Source organism: Crocuta crocuta, unplaced genomic scaffold (genome assembly GCF_008692635.1).
Source record: "Crocuta crocuta isolate KB4526 unplaced genomic scaffold, BGI_CrCroc_1.0 scaffold163, whole genome shotgun sequence".
Classification (NCBI taxonomy): Eukaryota; Metazoa; Chordata; class Mammalia; order Carnivora; family Hyaenidae; genus Crocuta; species Crocuta crocuta.
Window position 1 is genome coordinate 4,862,608 of NW_027529533.1, and position 19,906 is coordinate 4,882,513.

General features: G+C 35.0%; 1 protein-coding gene across 1 annotated transcript in view; it reads left to right on the forward strand.

The window, feature by feature from the left end:
* The window catches only part of MDGA2 (MAM domain containing glycosylphosphatidylinositol anchor 2), an 811,206-nt gene that overhangs the window by 688,335 nt on the left and 102,965 nt on the right, over nucleotides 1-19,906 (forward strand). Inside the window, exon 10 of the mRNA XM_077761231.1 lies at nucleotides 5,711-5,980. Within this exon, the coding sequence (XP_077617357.1) occupies nucleotides 5,711-5,980 (270 nt within the window). The remainder of the gene's footprint in view (nucleotides 1-5,710; nucleotides 5,981-19,906) is intronic.

Consider the following 19,906-nt stretch of genomic DNA (forward strand, 5'->3'; position numbering starts at 1 on the left):
ATTTCACAATCCTTCCAGTGCAGGGAATCCTCGGTGGCTCAGTCAGTTGAGCATCCAACCTTGATTTTGGCTTAGATCATGTTTCCACGGTTGTGAGTTTGACCCCAGCACCCAGCTCTGCTTAAGACTGGGCATGGAGCCTCCTTAAGATTCTCTCTCTCCCTCTGTCCTTCTCCTGCTTGCACACACACCCTCATTCGCTTAAAAAAAATTCTTCTAATTCAAACAATCAAAACTGCTGGGAAATTTCTAAAAATATTATTCAAAGCATTAAAATGTTTATTTTAAAACTACAATGTCAAATACATAAGCAGGACAATGAGGCTAATTTTGCCTCAAAGGCATTTGATGACATGGGTGAATTTGAACTTCAGTTTTGATAGCATTTCTAGCCAATCGCAATTTAACCAGAATACTTCCCGGAGAAGAGTTCTACCCATAGAAGTTGGAAATTGAAGGATTATATCCATAGGATAAGAGTAAAACAGACATAAACCCAGTTTATACGTTCTTACTCTCAAGTGAGTGCAAAGAAACTTGTCTTTGAAGTGAGCAGGATAAGGGTGATGTGGGAGCATATACTTTACATTATAATCACAAATTGCCTCTTTGAGGATTTTTAAAGAAAATTCATATCACTTAGATTATTAAAATAAAACCTCAAACCATGAACTTAGATTAATGTGACCCTAGACATTGTTGTCAGTAGCTGTCTGTAGATACAAATTTCTCTAGAGGAAGAAATCATAATCTTAGATATCTAAAAATTCCCATAATTTTAGAGGACATTGAATAGGACAGAGTCAGAATTAACCAAGAATACACAGAAACAAAGTACCATGCAAGAAAACCAACAGAAAAACATCTTTAAAGCCATAATTGGAAATATCAGACAGTATTAAAGAATTACTTTGTTTAAAGAAATAAGAGATCTTACTACATTTGCAAGTAATGGGAAAGTATAAAAGTAATGGCATAATGGGTGTACAAAAAAACTGCAGAACATTTATAAATGAAAGCTACATTATTGTAATTAAAAATACAAACTAACAACTCAGGCAACAACAGATGTTCACAGGGATGCAGAGAAAGCATGCTAGTGGCAAAGAAACTGATGCAGCCACTCTGGAAAAGAGTATGGAGGATCCTCAAAAAGTTAAAAATAGAACTACCGTATGACCCAGCAATTTCACTACCAGGCATTTATCCAGAAGATACAAAAATGCTGATTCTGAGGGGCACATGCACCCCAATGTTTATAGCAGCAATATCATCAATGGTCAAAGTATGGAAAGAACCCCAGTGTCCATTGACTGGTGAATGGATAAAGAAGATGTGGTATCTGTAAATAATGGACTATTACTTGACTATCAAAAATAATGAAATTTTGACATTTTAACAACGGGGAATGGAACTAGAGTGTATTATACTAAGTAAAATAAGTTAGTCAAAAAAAGACAGGTATCCTATGATTTCATTCATATGTTAAATTTAAGAAACAAAACAGATAAATATAGGGGAAGGGAAGCAAAAAGAAATAAAAACAGAGAGGGAGACAAACCATAAAAGACTCTTCAATACAGAGAACAAACTGAGGGTTGCAGGTGGGTGTTGGGTGGGGTGATGGACTAAATGGGCAGTGGTCATTAGGGAGGGCACTTGCTGGGATGAGCACTAGGTGTTATATGTAAGTGATGAATCACTAAATTCTGTTCCTAAAATCATTATTGCACTATATGTTAACTAACTTGGATTTAAATAAATGAGTAAATATTAAAATAATAATGCTAAAAACACAATAGATGGGTTTAGTGGATTAAGTAGAGCTGAAGAAAGAATTAATGCTCAGAAGAATTTCTTCATAATTCAATGCAGAAAAAGCAAGAAATAGAAAATTTGGGAGAGAAGTTAAAGACATGGAAGACAGAAGGAAAAAGACCTTCAAGTGAGGATGGAAAGATACAAACACAGATATTATTTAAGAAATGAGAATTTTCCAGAAATTTTTCTTAGGTGAAAGAAATCGAACTGAAATCAACAGATTTGAAAAGCCCAGCAAACCCCAAACTTTTAAGTACAAAGAAATATCTACCTAAAAACATTATAATGAAACTATAGAATATCAAAAGCAAAAACATTTTGAAAGTATCTAGAAGAAAAAAATACAGAGACTTTAAGCTTACTTGTCTATAGCCATCTGAAGACAGTAGAACTATATCCTAATATGCTAAAAGAAAATCAGTGCCACCATCTAATCCTATCCTATAAAAGGAAAATATCTATTAAGAATAAGGTTAAAAATATATTTTCAGAATATCAAGTTCAGAAAGGTCATTAAAGTTAATTCTAAATGATGTACCTGAGACAAAATTTGGAAAATGATCATGAATTTTTAAGGTATATAGTGAAAGAATGATTGGAGGCATACTTGTCAGCATATATCTAAATAATTCTAAACATTAGCACAGGTATGAAATTATAATGTCCAATTGGTTTTAAAAACAGAAGAGAGAATTAAAAATAGTTGCCACAAAGAGTTGAAATAATCATGTAATCCATAAATATAAAAGAAGAAAAAAAAAATATCACAAAACAAATAGTACAAAACAGGCGTGTTTGTTGAGTACGTTTGTACTCAGTGTATCAGTAGTCAGTAAATATAAATAAAGTGTTAATTGCTTTGGATAAAATTTAAATATTGCCAAGCTTTCCTAAAAAAATAGAATATAACTACATGCTGTTTAAAAGAGATGCTTGTAAATAAATAAGGATAATATAACTCTAAAATGATGGAAAAGACGTAATTTGCAGCTACTAATTGAGCAATGTCAGAGTAACTGTATTGAGACAAAATAGAGTTTTAAATAATAAAACCTTAACTGAGATAAAGGAGATTGTATCATAATAATAAAACCTTCAATTTACCAATAAAATGAAGCAGTTTTAAATTTGCATGTACTTAGTAGCATAGTCTCAAAATATGTAAAGCAGGGGCACCTGAATGGCTCAGTTGGTTGAGTATCGAATTTGGTTCAGGTCATGATACTGTGGTTCTTGACTTCAAGCCCTGTGTCAGGCTCTGTGCTCAGAGCTCAGAGCCTGGAGTTCACTTCAGGTTCTGTGACTGACTCTCTGCCCCTCCCCACCCCATGTTCTGTCTCTCTGTCTCTCACAAAAAATAAATGAATAAATAAATAAGCATTAATTTTTTTAAATATGTAAAGCAAAATACAGAGAAAACTATAAGAAAAAATTTTAAACTACTACCATTTTAGAAGAGCTTAACACTCTTCTAAATTAATCCAAGTAGAACCAATAGGGTAAAAGCCCAACAACTATGTAGAGGATTTGGATAAGCCGTTTGTCAGATGGCCCAACAGTTCCACGTTGCCTTCCTGAACTTCAGACTATTCCTTCTTTGCAGGCAAACATTGAACAAAAATCAATCATATATTGTGCTATAAATCAGATTTCAACAAATTTCAGAAGATTGAAATCATATAGACTATTTTCTCTGACGGTGATCCAGTTAAACAAAAATCAGAGCAAAGAGCTAATAAAACATAATCCATAAATGTTTGGAAATGAAGAAACAGTTGCCTTCTAGATATCCCTACTGTATGACTAGCAGGTGCACAAGTTCGAAATGCCCCCTGTGCTCTAAACTACCCCTCCTGTTTTCTCTGTCTTTATCACTGACACCGTTATCCACCTCACTGTATAAGGCATCATTTGTGGTTTTACTGACATTGTCTTACTTCAGGCTTTCAGCAATGATGTTCTCATTTTCTTTGTAACTAGACTTTTCCCTTTAAGTATGCTCCTCCTATCTGATCTAATATTCTTTCTGAAAGATCAGTTTAGGCATATAAAACCTGCATTTAAAAATTTTAAATGGACCTTGAGGGTCTACGCTAAGTGAAATAAGTCAGACAGAGAAAGGTGGATACCATATGATTCCGGTTATATGTGAAATGTAGCAAAGGAAACAAATAACAAAACAGAAACAGACTCCTTGCAGATACAGAAAACAATCTGGTAGTTGCCAGAGGAGAAGGTGATGGGAGCTCGATGAAGTAAATCAAAAGGATTAAGAGGCACAATAGAAAAAGATGTTAATGATCCACAACACCACCAGGATAAAATCCAAACTCCATAACGTGACATTCAAAAATCCTTGAATAGAATCCCTGCCTTCCTTTCCATCTTTATTTCCTCCAAAGCACTCATGCACCTTTTGTTCACCATCTTTGCTGATTCATTGATACTCCTCTGAACACCACCTCCTCTCTACTGTCTCTTTACCTTTGCATGTATTAGTCTCCTTGCCTGGGATGTTCACTTACCCACCTCACCATTTCCTTTACATCCTGGAAGACACACCTGAGTATCACATTCCTTGAGATGTCTTGCCTGGTCAATCCTCATAACGTTATTCTCTACTTTCTACCCTAGAATTGTGTTTTGTACTTCAGTTTTGTAAATCAGCTATTTAAATAGCTGTTTATTGTGTTAGATCATAAGTTACATGCAGACAGGAATTTTTTGTCTCACTCATTTAAAAAAATTTTAGCACTTAGGTAGGAAGAGCTCAAATAACTGAATTTATGAATAAAATTTAGAACAGTAAGATAGTTTAAGTATATTTGTTGAAAGAAGCAAGAAGGGTCAGTCAACAGATGGGCAACAAGAAGGGACAGCAGTAGTACAAAAAAGTATTGGAATAGCATGTAAAGAATATTGGAGGGCACGAGGCGCTCCTGAAACCTTTTGCATCTTGATGGAAGGGATGCCAGATAGAGATGTACAGTTTCTATACTACACAACTCAGAAGGGTATCATATACATCTAGTTAAGGATATAATTGTGCTGTGCAGTGCAATCCTGAGTGGTTACAGACAGTTTATTTGATTAAATGAACCCCAGCCTTAGTGCCCAGGAAGTAATTGTTATTTATTATAACCATTGGGAGTCATGAAGTAAAGGATTATAATTTGCATCCTCTATATAATGAGAAAAGCATGCATGTAACACTTTTCAGAAATCTTTTCATCAAAAACAAAAAAGTTAGGTATCTAATATAGCAAGTTTTAATTATATGGAAAAAAATCACAATTAAGGCAGATAAAAGAATCATTGCATTGCAACAGAAACCACATCCACCTGTGGTATAATTTGAAAAGTTTGCTTAAGGTTTACCCACGAATATTATGATTTTTACTCAAATAAGTTCAGACCAAATAATTTAGAACATAAATTTATATACTTGGGTTACCTATTTTATTAAATAATGGGCAGTTCAGAAACCAAACTGGGAATTCACTGACTTGAACCAATGACTTTATCTGATTCAAAGTCTCATGCTAATTTGGAGACTGCATTTTACACCTACAACATCAATTTGGTTGCTGACAGCATAAACATAGTTGTGATGCTTTGTTCTGGGAAATAAGTAGAGAGGAAAAAATGAACTCTGCTACTTTCACCTGCTAATATTTTTTCAAGGCAGTGAATCTCATTCACTGCCCACAATCAGTAAATGATGTATCCCATTTACCATCCCAAGCTAAAATTCCTGGTATTGTACTCCACCCACCTCTTATTCCTTACTTGTTGTTAGATATGTTCTTAAAAATAGCTTCTTAGATAAGAGTAGCCCATGGCTCATTGCAGACCACGTGTTTAATCTGGTTTAACATCTCTTCTGCAGATCCTCCTGCTGTGGAACCTGCCTTCCTGGAAATTCGGCAAGGACAAGACCGAAGTATTACTATGAGTTGCCGGGTCCTGAGAGCCTATCCAATACGGGTGCTGACCTATGAGTGGCGCTTGGGCAATAAACTATTACGGACGGGTCAGTTTGACTCTCAAGAGTACACAGAGTACCCGGTGAAGAGTCTTTCCAATGAAAACTATGGGGTTTATAATTGTAGCATCATTAATGAAGCTGGAGCTGGGAGATGCAGCTTTCTTGTTACAGGTAAGATTCTAAATATTTTGCCTTTCATATATTTTTGATCAGGGATGGTAGGCTGTGTCAATATAGGAACTTAAAGTATTTTGCAAATCCATGACACATACTATGAGCGGTTTGACTGCCATAGTTAGAGCTACTCATTTCTTTTCAAGGCATTTATGTTAGTAGTTAAGACAGTTTATATGTCTATAAAATTATAAGTTTATGTGAATTCAAGCAGATTTGGTGAATGGTTTGGTTATTTTGAGTGTTTAATAAAGTGACAATTCCTAACTAGGTTTTTTTAGATCACATTGCAAATATTAATCCTAATACATATTTTGTTCTGCAAGTCTAAAATTGTTAACCAACACTTGCTTTGGTTTTCTTAATAGTAGAGTGTTTTCTTATTATTTATTTATTAAATAACTCTGAATGTATGGTGGATCCTAATTTTGTCTTGGCCAGCCATTGGTTCACAGATATTCAGAGGGAAAGCAATAAAGTTGTATCTGGCATATAATAAATTTTTAGAAAGAAATATCAGTCAAAGCTTTTTGATGTCATTATCTTTCAATGTATTAAAAGAAATATTAACTCTATTAAATCATATGTAAATATTTAAATTATTTTATAATCTATATACTAAGTAAATGTGTATAATTTTTCAGTTGAGTTAGGCATATATTAAAAGGATATATTTCTTTTATTCTTTTTCAGTAATATTTCATTCTAGTTAAAGTTAGTCATAATAGTTGGGATGTTTATGCTAGTAAAAAATGAAACAGAAAATTGTATATTATCTGAAAAGCAAGTATAAATGCTTCAAACTTAATTAAATCTTGTTCATGGGTAATATAAATTTTTACTCATAAGTTCTTACCTTTAAGAAAATTTTCTAGACATGAATCACCTTGAGATATTTTTGCTTCCTGAAATGTGATATTAGGTAGATAAAATGCAATAAACTAGCCATAGAATATGAATATGTCCTCTCTGCTGCATCCTGCCACCTCTTGATTTTACAACCCTTTTATCAACATTCAGTAAGACTTAAAAGCTTTCTACTTTTCTTTCAGTGAACTATTAAAACAGGATGCCTGGGTGGCTCAGTCACATAAATATCTGACTCTTGATTTAGGTTCAGGTCGTGATCTCACAGTTTGTGAGATGGAGCCCTGAGTTGGACTCTGTGCTGATAGTGCAGAGCCTCCCTAGGGTTCTCTCTCTTACCCTCTTTGCCTCTCCCCTGTGTTCTCTCTAAATAAATAAATAGGTAAATAAATAAATAAACATTTTTAAATGAACTATTAAAACAAAACCAGAAATCCCTAGGACAATGCTACTTACATGATGATCTCACTGCTAATTTTTATCCCTGTGCATATTTACAAGGGAAAGAGAATGATGTCTGTTAGTCTATGGAGTAATTTAAATGGCACAATGTACTTTCACCTTTAATTTATATATTTTTCCCTAAGCCAGTAAGAATCCTTCAAAGGTTGTTGTTTTCCACATATTGGTAAAATAGGACACCTTTTTTTTTATTAACTCCCCAAAACAAAAATCCTCCATAAAATTAACTACATGCCTTTATTCAAACTTTTGGACTTATATTCGTTCTAATTTGTTGCTGTTGACACTTTAGACTAGTTTAGACAATGATGCTTCTGTAAGATTTTCATTTGTTCTCTATTATGTGACCCAAATCTTATTTTCTGAACTGGATGACAAACTGAGACCAGAAGGAATGCTTTTTCCCAGTAAAAACCATTTCCCATTCAAGATCCATGGGATATAGTAAGTAGATTTTGGTAGCTCCAGAAAGGAATAAGCCTGTTATGGATTGTCCCCACAAGCGAGAGGAAATAGCTCATGAACTAATTTGTTTCCAGTGTGCATTTCTCTGCCTTCAGGTCAACCTCATTGTTTCAAGATTCCAATATGTAGTTTTCCAATATAGTTTTCAAGAAAAAAAGAAATAATTGAATTCCAAATATTGTGTAATCCAGGAAAATACACATTTAACCCTTGAACAACAGAAGTTAGGGGCAAGAACCCACAACATGGTAAAAATTTTGCATATAGTTTTTGATTCCCCCAAAACCTAACTACTTAAGCCTAATGTTGACCAGAAACCCTACTGAGTATATAATCTATTAACACATATTTTGTACTATATATATATTATATACTGTATTTTTACAATAAAGTAAGCTAGAGAAAAGAAAATGTTATTGGGGAGCGTGGGTTATTCAGTCAGTTAAAACTTCAACTTTGGCTCAGGTTATTATCACTCGGTTCATGAGTTCAAGCCCCATGTTGGGCTTTGTACTGACAGCTCAAAGCCTGGAGCTTGCTTCCGATTCTGTCTCTCCTTCTCTCTCTCCCTCTCTCTACCCCTCCTCCACTCTCACTCTCTCTCTTTCTCTCTCTCTCTCTCAAAAATAAATAAATATTCTTTGAAAAGAAAATGTTATAAGAAAATCATAAGAGAAAACACATTTACAGTACTTCACTATATTTTTTTTAAATATCCATGTAGAAGTGGATCTGCAAAGTTCAAACCTGTGTTGTTAAGGGTCAATTGTATAAAGAAATCAGTGATTCCATAGAATTAGAGGTCTAGAAAGAACTATGAAAAGGCATTTATTTCTTCTGTTAAGGCATATCACAATTAGTAATCCTTATGAATTTGCCACAATTCAAAACCCTTCGAAACTACACAGAAGGGAACTCAGGAATAGAATATATACAAGGGTCTGTATGATCTTTCTGCATATATTGTTTATCCACAAAGATCTTTGAAGACAATTCTGTTTACTTCCTGACCGCCAAATTAACTAATTTTATTATTTTACCTGTTTTACCAAATTCAAGATCACTCTTCCACTAGTCATGAATGTTATACAGTCACCCGAAAATGAACTTGATCTCACTACACATAAAAATTTACAGAATTGAACTAAAAGTGAATGGCAGTCCTCACATTTATATTTACTTTAGCTCCCAGGAAGGCTAAAAATTTCACACCTCCTTTTCCCAGTTATATCATGTGTGTGTGACTTGTGTGGGAGTATGGAGGCCAGTGAGTGGGGTTGTGTTTGCTGAGAAGTCAGGGTGTGAGAAAGTAAGATATTTTGGGAACAGAGAATGGCTAAGTTGTAGTGCACTGTCCATGTTAGAAAATATTAATGATAATACTCCAAAATCCTGTGTATTTTCATTTATTTTATTTACTAATAGAGTTATGGTAAAGGTATGCATAGTTTTGTTTATTGTTTGTTTGTTTTGTGGATTAAGTAAGCTTTGTGAACAATGGTAGAAAACCAAACACTTTTTCTGTGAAGATATTTTTACAAGTTCCAGGANGAGTGGTATCTTTTTCAACAGGTAACAGTGGGTATTTATTCTATAAGAATTTTTATTGCATAACTACAAGTTATAATTAAGCATAAAACAACCAGTATGTATTGTTTCTTTACTGATGAAAATTTTGCAATCATCTTGAAAATATTTAACATTTATTGTGTGCCTAATTTGCTAGGTGTCAGAATAGACACCAGAAATAGAATAATAAATACTCTCCTAGAAATCTTCCACTATCAAGTCAGTTTCTAAATCTTCTCAGTTTTATCTTTGCTTCGTATTTAGAATCTATCATTTTTTTAAACTTTTATTCCTATTATATTTGTAAAGCCATATATTCTCTTACCTGAGAAAATATAGTAGCCTTTTATTTGAATTCTGGATTTTAGGCCTCTTTTCCTTTCAATCCATTTTCCATACTGCAGGGCTTTATTTTCCTAGAAAATATATCTTACTTTTAGTGACAAATGTCTGTGCTCTTCATGGTCTTATACAGGTGATACATTAATTCAGTGTCATGAATTTTCAAACCACTCATTAATATCCCAAATGGAATATACAGAAATATATCTCTTTCAGTCCTACCCATTACTCCAAACTCTACTCAAATTAGATCATGCTGCTTCCCACCAAGTCATTACACATTTTCAAGACTTAATGCCTTTGTTCATATATTACTTGACTTTGAAATACTAACCCCTTGTATAATCCTCTACTAGAGTAATGACAGCACTTGTATAAGCCTTTACCAGGGTCATTTTGACCTTTGCTCCTCAGCCAAATAGAGATATATAGGTTGTAATACTATATTATTTGGCAATCACAAATTAATTATGTGTGTTATTTGTCAAGTATCTGAAAATATGTATAAAACTTCAAGTAACCAAGATTTGAACAAGATAGAAAATTATTATACTCAGGTTAAGCTTTGAAGTATCATTTCAGGAACTACAACAATGGCTTTTCCACAAAGTCTTTCTACAATCTTACTGCTCAATTATGATCAATATATGCCACATCTTATAGTCCTAATAGCTGTTGAAGTCCCAGCTATTACTTCTACATTTCAGTGTGTTACGCCTTTTTAAGGATACTTCCTTAAAAAGTGGTAGTTTTAGATACCCTTTCTACTTGAATTTTATTGGAGACAACTTAATTCTATTGGTGTATCTGCAATAAAGGCTATGGCTATTGATTTTATTCTAGGAAGATTAAATCACACTTGCATATACACATACATACATAAATATATATATGTATATATATACATACGTACACACATACATATATGTTTTAAATTGCCTTAGTTGAAAATATTACAATGAAGTTAAATGGAGATTTTCAAGGAAAGGAAAACATAGAATCTAGGTTTTATTTCTGTAATACTAAACACCATTACTGATAGCTTCTCAGGAGAAAGGACCATTGGACTCAGAATAATTTAAAAGACAAGAATAGGTTTAATCATAGACCTTGTGAGATATTTTATTGATGAGCAATGGAATTGAGAGTGCTATGTACTTAATGCTGCGTAACCACTTACTACAAACTGAGCATCTTTTGACAACACACATTTATTATCTCACAACTTCTTTGTGTTAGGAGTTGAGGTATGGTTTAGCTAAATCCTCTGTTCTGGGTCTCACAAGGCTGCAATCAAAGGGTTGACTGGAATGTTCTCATCTGGAGGCTCAGTTTCAGATAGGAAGTTGAATCATGTCCAAACTTACTGAGGTTATTGAGAGAATTAATCTTCTAATGACTGTATGGTAGAAGGCCGAAGTGTTTTACTCCTTGTTGGCTGAGGCCACTTTCATGTCCTAAAAGATGTCTGCACATCCTAGAGACCATCGGTAATCCTTTGTCATGTGGGTTTTTCCAACCCCTCTGTCTACTTCATTAACCAGCAAGAAGAATCTCTAGCTCTAGTCGGCTAAGGTGGGATCTTTTATGTCATAACATAATTACTGAAGTGATATCCCATCATAATTTCTTCCCACTTTCAGTGAAAAGGAATTATACACAAAGACATGAAAACCAGGGATAAGAATCATTGGAAGTCAATTTAGGGTTTTTCTGCCACAAGAAGTATTTTTAATAATTTTTTAATGTATATTTATTTTTTAGAGAAAGAGAGACAGAGTGAGAGTTGGGGAGGGGCAAAGAGAGGGAGACACAATCCGAAGCAGGCACCAGACTCCACACTGCAAGCAGCACACTGCCGGATGTGGAGCTCCAGCTCACAAACCACGAGATCATGACCTGAGCCAAAATCAGAGACTCAAGTGACTGGACTGAACCAATCAGGCGCCCCAAGGAATATTTTTTAAATACAGCCTACATATGAAGGAGACAATATCAAAGGCAATATTGAAAAAAATCCTTCATAGTATAATCTCTTCCACAAACATGGCAAATAGGGTTCAACCAAGCAAAAATGTGCCTGTGATTGTTTCTTTTGCTTCTAGTTGAGAAATATTTGTGCTAGGATTGTGCACAATTTTCTGTTGATATAGTACAATACTTAGATATACATATTAGAACTGCTGTTTTCTCCATGCCCAGCAACAGCAGATCACACATAACTAAAATTAGATTCTAGAGGACAAATAAGGAAAAGGTGAGAGTTTTTTGAAAGGAAATATATGTATCACTCAGTGAATGTAAAGAAATTCAGATTGGCTGAATCTGTTTACAAAATAGTATGTTGAAGGACTTTAGAATCACTTAGTTTTCAAGACTACAGAGGAAAAAATAACAACCAAATAACTCCTAATCAAAATATCAAAATATATTCTTGTTTTCTAATGTCAGATTGAATTATTTGTTTCATATAAAATGACCATGGAAAATATATTTTATTCTCTGGCAATGCATATGTTTGTTCTCTTCAGCCAGTTACTTGTGCCTTATGAATATCTAAAAACAGGCAACATAAGATTATGGATAAATCATTAACAGCTCTGAAAAGTAACAACAAATTAAGTGATGGAAAAATAATACATCATAAATTTTCCTGGTGATAACTCTAAAATGCAAGAAACTTCTATGTGAAATCAAATATTTTACAGGGTCAGAATTCTATTAAATTTATTAAAATTTTATTTATCATAATAGATAAAATAGTGGATGCCAATGTTTCAGCCAGATCATGAATTGTAGTTATTTTTAAAAATATGGAGTAGAAGAGTGCCGGGTGGCTCAGTTGGTTATACATCCTATTCCTGATTTCAGTTCAGGTCATGATCTCGAGCCCCACATTGGGTTCTGTGCTGAAAATGCAGTGCCTCCTTGGGATTCTCTCTCTCTCCTCCCCTCTCACACATATTCTCTCCCTCTCACCCCCTCTCTCTCTCTGTCTCAAAAATAAACTTAAAAAATTTTAAAAAATGGAGTAGAAAATGCATAATATATTCTAAAAACTCTTAATGTGTAACATTCTGTAGTGAATGAGCTGATTCCACTTATATCTTTTCATCTCAATCCTGTGTGTGAATTGTGTAGAAAAGGTGACATCACCCTCCTCTGACAGTTTTAGCTAACAAAGGCTCAGGAATCCAAAAATATAATGCGTGTCTTCTGATTGTAAATTGAAGCTGTTTTTGACACACATCAGTGACTCTTTTACTAGTGATGTTAAGGGAATTTTTTAATAATTAAGCTAGATAAAATGTAGGTGAGTCCATGCTAAATCTGAAAGTGTAGAAATAAAAAGGTAAATATTAATTAAGAAAGTTAGCACTATCACTTAGCAAAAATTGTATCAAAATATTTACTTTAGCATTAGATCTAACTTATACAGTATTTTGGACAAATTTTATTTTTCCTCCAGTAAACATTTCATGAATAACCCAAATTCCATGTTGTACTTATGGAAAAACTTCAATTAAAAATTTTATTGTACTCAGCTTGCTTGATGTAGAAGTTTAATGCTTCCTTAAATTCTCTCATTACTCATTTTCTTCATTATAAAATCATGTAATTCCTCCAATGAAAGACTCAAAACAGCATGGTCATCAAAAGGCTATTATTGAGCCCAAAAATAAAATATTGCAACATAAAAGGTTAATTTAATGTAGATTTCATGCCCTTATATTTCATTAATTACAGATGTTTTAAATGTAGACACACTACAAGAATCAGGACTCTCAACTGAGACACTAATTTCTGAATTACACACTGTTATTCACCAAAACACCCTAACTGGTCTAGGAGATCAGAGAGAAAGTTCAAGTTAAATTTTTTTAGGATGTAAAGAATTTCATAAGGGTGGAAATTAACTGAATTTAGTAAAATTAAAGTAGATGTGAAAGAAAGAATTAAACATCAAATTCAGACAATTTGCTGCTGGATAGATGGGGGAAGCAGAGCTAAGAGATGGACCTACAGATTGAAGTTGATCACATCTTGGAACCTGAAAAAGAAATAGTTAAACATCTATATGCAACTAGAAACAGGATATAAGATTCAGACTAGAGTTGGCTTGTGCAAGAGACTGAATTGTGTCCCTCAAAAATTCATAGGTTGCAGTCCCCTCTCCATGCACACACGTGCAATCACGCACACACACAAACATTCTGCCCCAGTGTGATAGTATTTGGAGAAAAGGATGAGGACTTTGGGAGATCATTATGTTTAGATGAGGTCATGAGGGTAGAGCCCTCATAATGGTATTAGCCCTCATAAGAAGAGGCACCAGAGACTGCTCTCTTGCTGTTTCATGCCACGTCAAAACACATTGAGAAGATGGCTCTCTGCCCTTCAAGAAGACAGTGGTCACCAGAACCTGACTATCCTGGCAATTTGATCTTGGACTTTCATCCTCCAACACTATGAGAAAAGGTTGTCCAAGCTATGCAGGTTATGGTTATTTTGATGTGGCAGTGCGTGCAAACTAATACAGTGTGTCACAATAATAGTGTCATACTGTATCAGAAATCACAGTATCATATTATAGCAAGGAGCAAAGAAAGCAAATTCTCATGGTCTGCATGCAACTTTCTGAATAATGTATTGTGAACATGGCCATTTTTCATTCTCGGTAACTATGTAAAGATAGTTCTTCATTGTCTGAACATGTTCACAACGTCTTGCAGTTCAGCCTTGTGTAAGACATTGAACTCTTTCTGGCCATAGCTCCTTTATCTGTAGAATAGAAGATCTGCTTCCCATGAAAAATAACTTTAGGAATGTCAAATAAGCTAATCAATGTGACAGTATTTTAAAAGCAAAACAGTACAATCATATAAATGTAAGGTGGATGGATATTCAGACTTAGCCATAGGTAAGCTAACCCTTTTTTCTTTCTGTCTTGATAATACCACAATGAAAATTTCATCAAAAAAAGCAGAGGAGGAGGGATGGCTGATTGTAGAAATATTGTCAGTAGTCAATACCCATCTGAGTCTAGTTAAGAGAAAGATGTGTGGTGAGACCATCAAGCTTGAGTAGAAGGGAGTGACATTTTGGAGCTAATCTGAGAGAGCACTTTGTATCCTAGGTGAGTTTTTTTCCTCTGTATATTATTCTAGGTGGATTATTACCTGACATTACTACAGGGCAGGTAAGTAACAGCTCTGACTTGAAACATTGAAAAAGAAAAGCAGAGCCTGGCTGGGTAGACAGTGTACAGTGGTGAGGTCAGCCAAGATGGCTGGCTCCTGCATATCTTCTTTTCTTTACCATTTTCCCTCCTCCCACCTCTTTACCAGGCAACTCCAAAAAGATAATACCAGGAATTGAGGTATTGGAAATGGGAGATTCTGGAGGGAGAAAATCCCTGAGAAGGAGCAGGTTGGGAAGATCATGGAACTGATGTGAAAGCAGAATCTCTCTGTCCTGAAGCACACTTTCCCTTTTTCTAGAGGCATACAAACAAGCACTGAGGCTATCTCACCCTTGCTAGCAATATCAGACCAGTAAGTTAGCGGCCTCCTAGGAATAAAATATGCACAAGAAACAAACTTATTATGAAAGAAATAGAACAATTAATCTATTTTACACTAGATAGACATAACAAGAAATAGTGCTACTTTAAATACCATAAAATAACATTCTCAAAGAAAGAAGGGATGGTAAAAGAAATAGGAGGAAGAAAACAGCGAAAAAAAATGTTTGGTGATAATGAATGTAAAAATGTCATTGCTGAAGTAAATAAGTAAATGACTAACTTCAATATGCAGAATAGAAATGGTCAAAAAATGAGTAGGTTAGTTGGAACTTTCCCAGAAAACAGAAATAGAGAGCACAAATATAATGTGAAATTTTAAGAGATAGGGAGAACAGGAGCAAAAGTATAAATAGAATACCCCCACTCCCCAGCACCTGGAGAAGTTCTGGGACAGTCTACACTGCTAATGAATACTTGTTGAGTGAATGAATGAGGGAGGGAGTGAATGAAGCCATAGGAAGAGAAGAAAATGTTTAAGTTTAATTTCATACGTAAATTTTCATCCAAGTTAAACACATTACTTAAATTATAGTTTAAAATTTTGAGGCACTTTTGACTCAGTTTGTATGTTACAGAATATTTGTCATCATTTTTCTTTATACTAATTATCTTTAATTTAAGCAGTAGCATACAAGTAACTATATACATGTCTTTAAAGTACACACAATATAGGGACACTTGGGTGGCTCGTTCAGTGAAACATCCAACATCAGCTCAGGTCATGATCTCATGGCTTTTGAGTTCGAGCCCCGGGATCAGATTCTGTATCTCCCTCTCTTTCTGCCTCCTGCCTCCCAACCTCGCTAGCACTCTGTCTCTCTTTTTCTCTGAAAAATAAATAAACATTAAAAAATCAAAAAATAGGGGCGCCTGGGTGCCTTAGTCAGTTAAGCGTCCGACTTTCGCTTAGGTCATGATCTCGCGGTTCGTGGGTTCGAGCCCCGCGTTGGGCTCTGTGCTGACTGCCAGCCCAGAGCCTGGAGCCTGTTTCAGAGTCTGTGACTCCCTCTCTCTCTGACCCTCCCCTCCTCACACTGTCTCTCCCTCCTAGAAATAAATAAAACATTTAAAAAAAATAAAAATCAAAAATCAAAAAATAAAATACATACACTATATAACCCATGTCTTTAAAATTCCTATTTTGGAGACGATCCTGTGTGGCTCAGTTGTTTAAGCATCCAACTCTTGATTTTGGCTCAGGTCATGATCTCACAGTCCCTAAGTTCAAGCCCCACATCACGCCACCTGCTTGGGATTCTCTCTCTCTTTCCCTCTCTGCCTGCCCCTCCCCCACTCACGTACACTCTCTTTCTCTCAAAATACGTAAATAAACTTAAACAAAAATGTAAAAATCCCTACTTAGTAATTAATATATAGTTAGTTTTATGTATCTAATATAATGATTCAACCGTATAATGTACAGGGATACATAATAGTGATTCAACAATTCTATATATTTTTCATTGCTCAACAAAATAAGTGTGCTCTTAATCCCCTTTATCTATTTCACTCACCCACCTGCCCACCTCCTCTCTGGCTAACCACCAGTTTGTTCTCTGTATTTAAGAGTGGTGTGGGGTTTTTTTCTGTCCCTCTCTTCTTTGGTTTGTTTTGTTTCTTAAATTCTACACATGAGTGAAATCATATTGTTTTTCTCTGACTTATTTCACTCAGCATTATACCTTCTAAGTTCATCCATATTGTTGCAAAGGTGACATTTCATTCTGTTTTATAGCTCAGTAGTATTCCATCGTGTGTGTGTGTGTGTGTGTGTCTGTCTGTCTACCTATCTATCTATCATGTGAGAGAGAGAGAGAGAGAGATCTTCATTTAAAAGGTGTTGAATATTGTGATTTAGTTTTGCTAAGCTCTTGAATGGTACCTACTAAAAATGAGTGGGACCAGCCTTTTCCCAATAAACAACCCTAGTGAAACCTGGGTGGCTCATTCAGTTAAACATCCAATTCCTGATTTCAAATCAGATCATGATCTCATGGTTTGTGAGATTGAGGCCCCCATCAAGCCCTGCATCAGGCTCTAGCTTGCAGCTAGGAGCCTACTTGGAATTCTCTCTCTCTCCTCTCTCTCTCTGTCCCTCCCCCTGCTTGCTTTCTCTCTCTCAAAACAAATAAGTCAACTTTAAAAAATAAATAATGAGGGGCTCCTGGGTGGCTTAGTCGGTTAAGCATCCGACTTTCGCTTAGGTCATGATCTCGCTGTTCATGGGTTCGAGCCCTGCGTCAGGCTCTGTGCTGACTGCCAGCTCAGAGCTTGGAGCCTGTTTCAGTCTGTGACTCCTTCTCTCTCTGACCCTCCCCTGCTCATGCTGTCTCTCTCCCTCCCTCCCTCTCTCTCTCTCTCTCTCTCCTAGAAATAAATAAAACATTTAAAAAAATAAAATAAAATAAATAAAAAATAAACAATGATACAGTTAGCAAACTCTATGAGTGACAGTTTTGGGGAATGGAAAATATACAGCGTAAGACTGCAATCCCATGTTACAAGATGAGAAACTCATGAGATGAGCCCTATTATCAGTCTTGCTCTCTGTCTAGGGACATAGGCCGTATATGAACATACTGAGCTAGAGTCCAACAAGAGCCTGGATTTCTGGAAGACCTGGGGAAATCTAGAGTAGAGTTTAGGGCAGCACAAGGGACTATCTATAAGAGAGAGCACCAGAGCAGACAGGGCTGTGTAGAGGAAGTGTCATGGGAGTTTGTGTGGATTCCATATTAGTCCTTACCTGAAGATTGGGCTACACAGACAGAGTGAAACTATTTGAGGCCTAGCATTTCCTGTTCTTTGAGGGTTCAGAGTAAAAAAGTGATAGTAGAATTCAAGCCATGCAGAAAAAAGGTAGGATTTTCAGCTCAGCAAAATAATATACCTCTTTAAAATTTTTGATGTCCTATTAAGAAATCAGAATAACTAACCCTTAGAAAATAAGGGTCATGTTTGAGAGTAACAGCGTGTTTTAGGTACTTCCTAAGCAAGGCCAACACCAAGCGCTAATAAGATTCCTGGGCAGGCAGAATTTCGAAGTTGACTCCCACCAAGTTGGAACAGCCTGGGAAATACCCTTAGTTCTCCATTGATTTCACCCCAATAAAATGTAAGAAGCTAACATACAAAAGCATCAGGTGGTCAACAGGTAATTAAATTACCCGCTAGAATAAACACAACACTCTTCAAAACAAAAGAGGATAGTCTAGTTGTCTATAATATTTAATAATATATCATATAATATACATTACTAATAATGTAGTTAATTCTAATTTGTTACACAGAATGCTCTGTAAATAATAAAAATTACCTGTATATAAAGAAAATGAGAAAACGTTACTCTTAGTTATGAATAACAGTGGTCCATTAAAAGGAACCTTGAGATAGCTCAGATGTTCGATATAGCAAAAACTAGCTATTATAAATAATTTCAAGCTATTCAAAGATAATAGGTTCTAAGAGTTAAAGTAAATGCAGTCGTTCAAAGGGGGGAAAATCTCTAAAAAAAGAATCAAATGCAAATTGAAGACAAATTGAAAGGGCTGATACAATCTGATAGAAAAAGAAATGGAGACTAAAGAAAAGAGGCTTAAGACCTGCGGGGTGATGCAAAATGGTCTAAAATGAGTAGAATTGATGTTTTAAAAGATGAGGTTGAGATTGGAAGAAAAAAAATAAATTCTTCAAACCCACAGATCCAAACATGAATCTTGGTATAAAAAGCAAGAAGACTACAGAAAAAACCACACCTACATACACCATAATCCAATTGTGGAAAACCAAAGAAGGAGAAAAGTTTCAAAGTAGCCATAATAAAAATTATATTCTGATGATACACATGACTGTTACCTTCTCATGAGGAACAATATGGACTAGAAGGCAATGGAACATCTCTAAATCTTTAAAATTCCCTAAAATAATGTCAGTTTATAATTTGATATCCAGTGAAAACATACTTTAAAAAATAGCATCAAATGTATTTTTCTGAACAATAAAATCTAGAGAGTTAGTAGTCAGCAAAACTGTACCACAAAATATACCAAAGGGTACTTTTTCTATTACAGGGAAGGGTTATCAGTGGAAAATAAAATCTGTAAATATAAATAGTCTTTTCTCCTATCATTTCCTCCAGGAATTTTATGGTTTCAGACCTTACATTTAAGTCTTTCCTCCATTTTGAGTTCATTTTTATGTTTGGCAAAGGACATGGCTCACTTTCACTCTTTTGGATGTGGATATCCAGTTTTCCCAACACCATTTATTGTAGAGACTATCCATTTCTCATAATGTACTCCGGGCACCCTCTAGAAACATGAGTCGACCACGCTTGAGTGAGTTTATTTTTTTCTGGGCTCTTACCCTGTACACTTACACACACACACAAACACATTCACACAAGGAAACTTTTAAAGGTGACAGGCATTTATTACCTGGATTGTGATGATGGTAACATAAGGTATACATATGTCCAAATGTACCAATTTGTATACATTCATTATGTGCAGGTTGTATATACCAATTATATCTCAATAAAGCTGGGGAAAAATGAGATGAAGAGGATCATATCCATTAAATAAGTGGGCAAAGATAAAAAGCTATGTTTCTTCTCTTCTTGTAATTTCCCG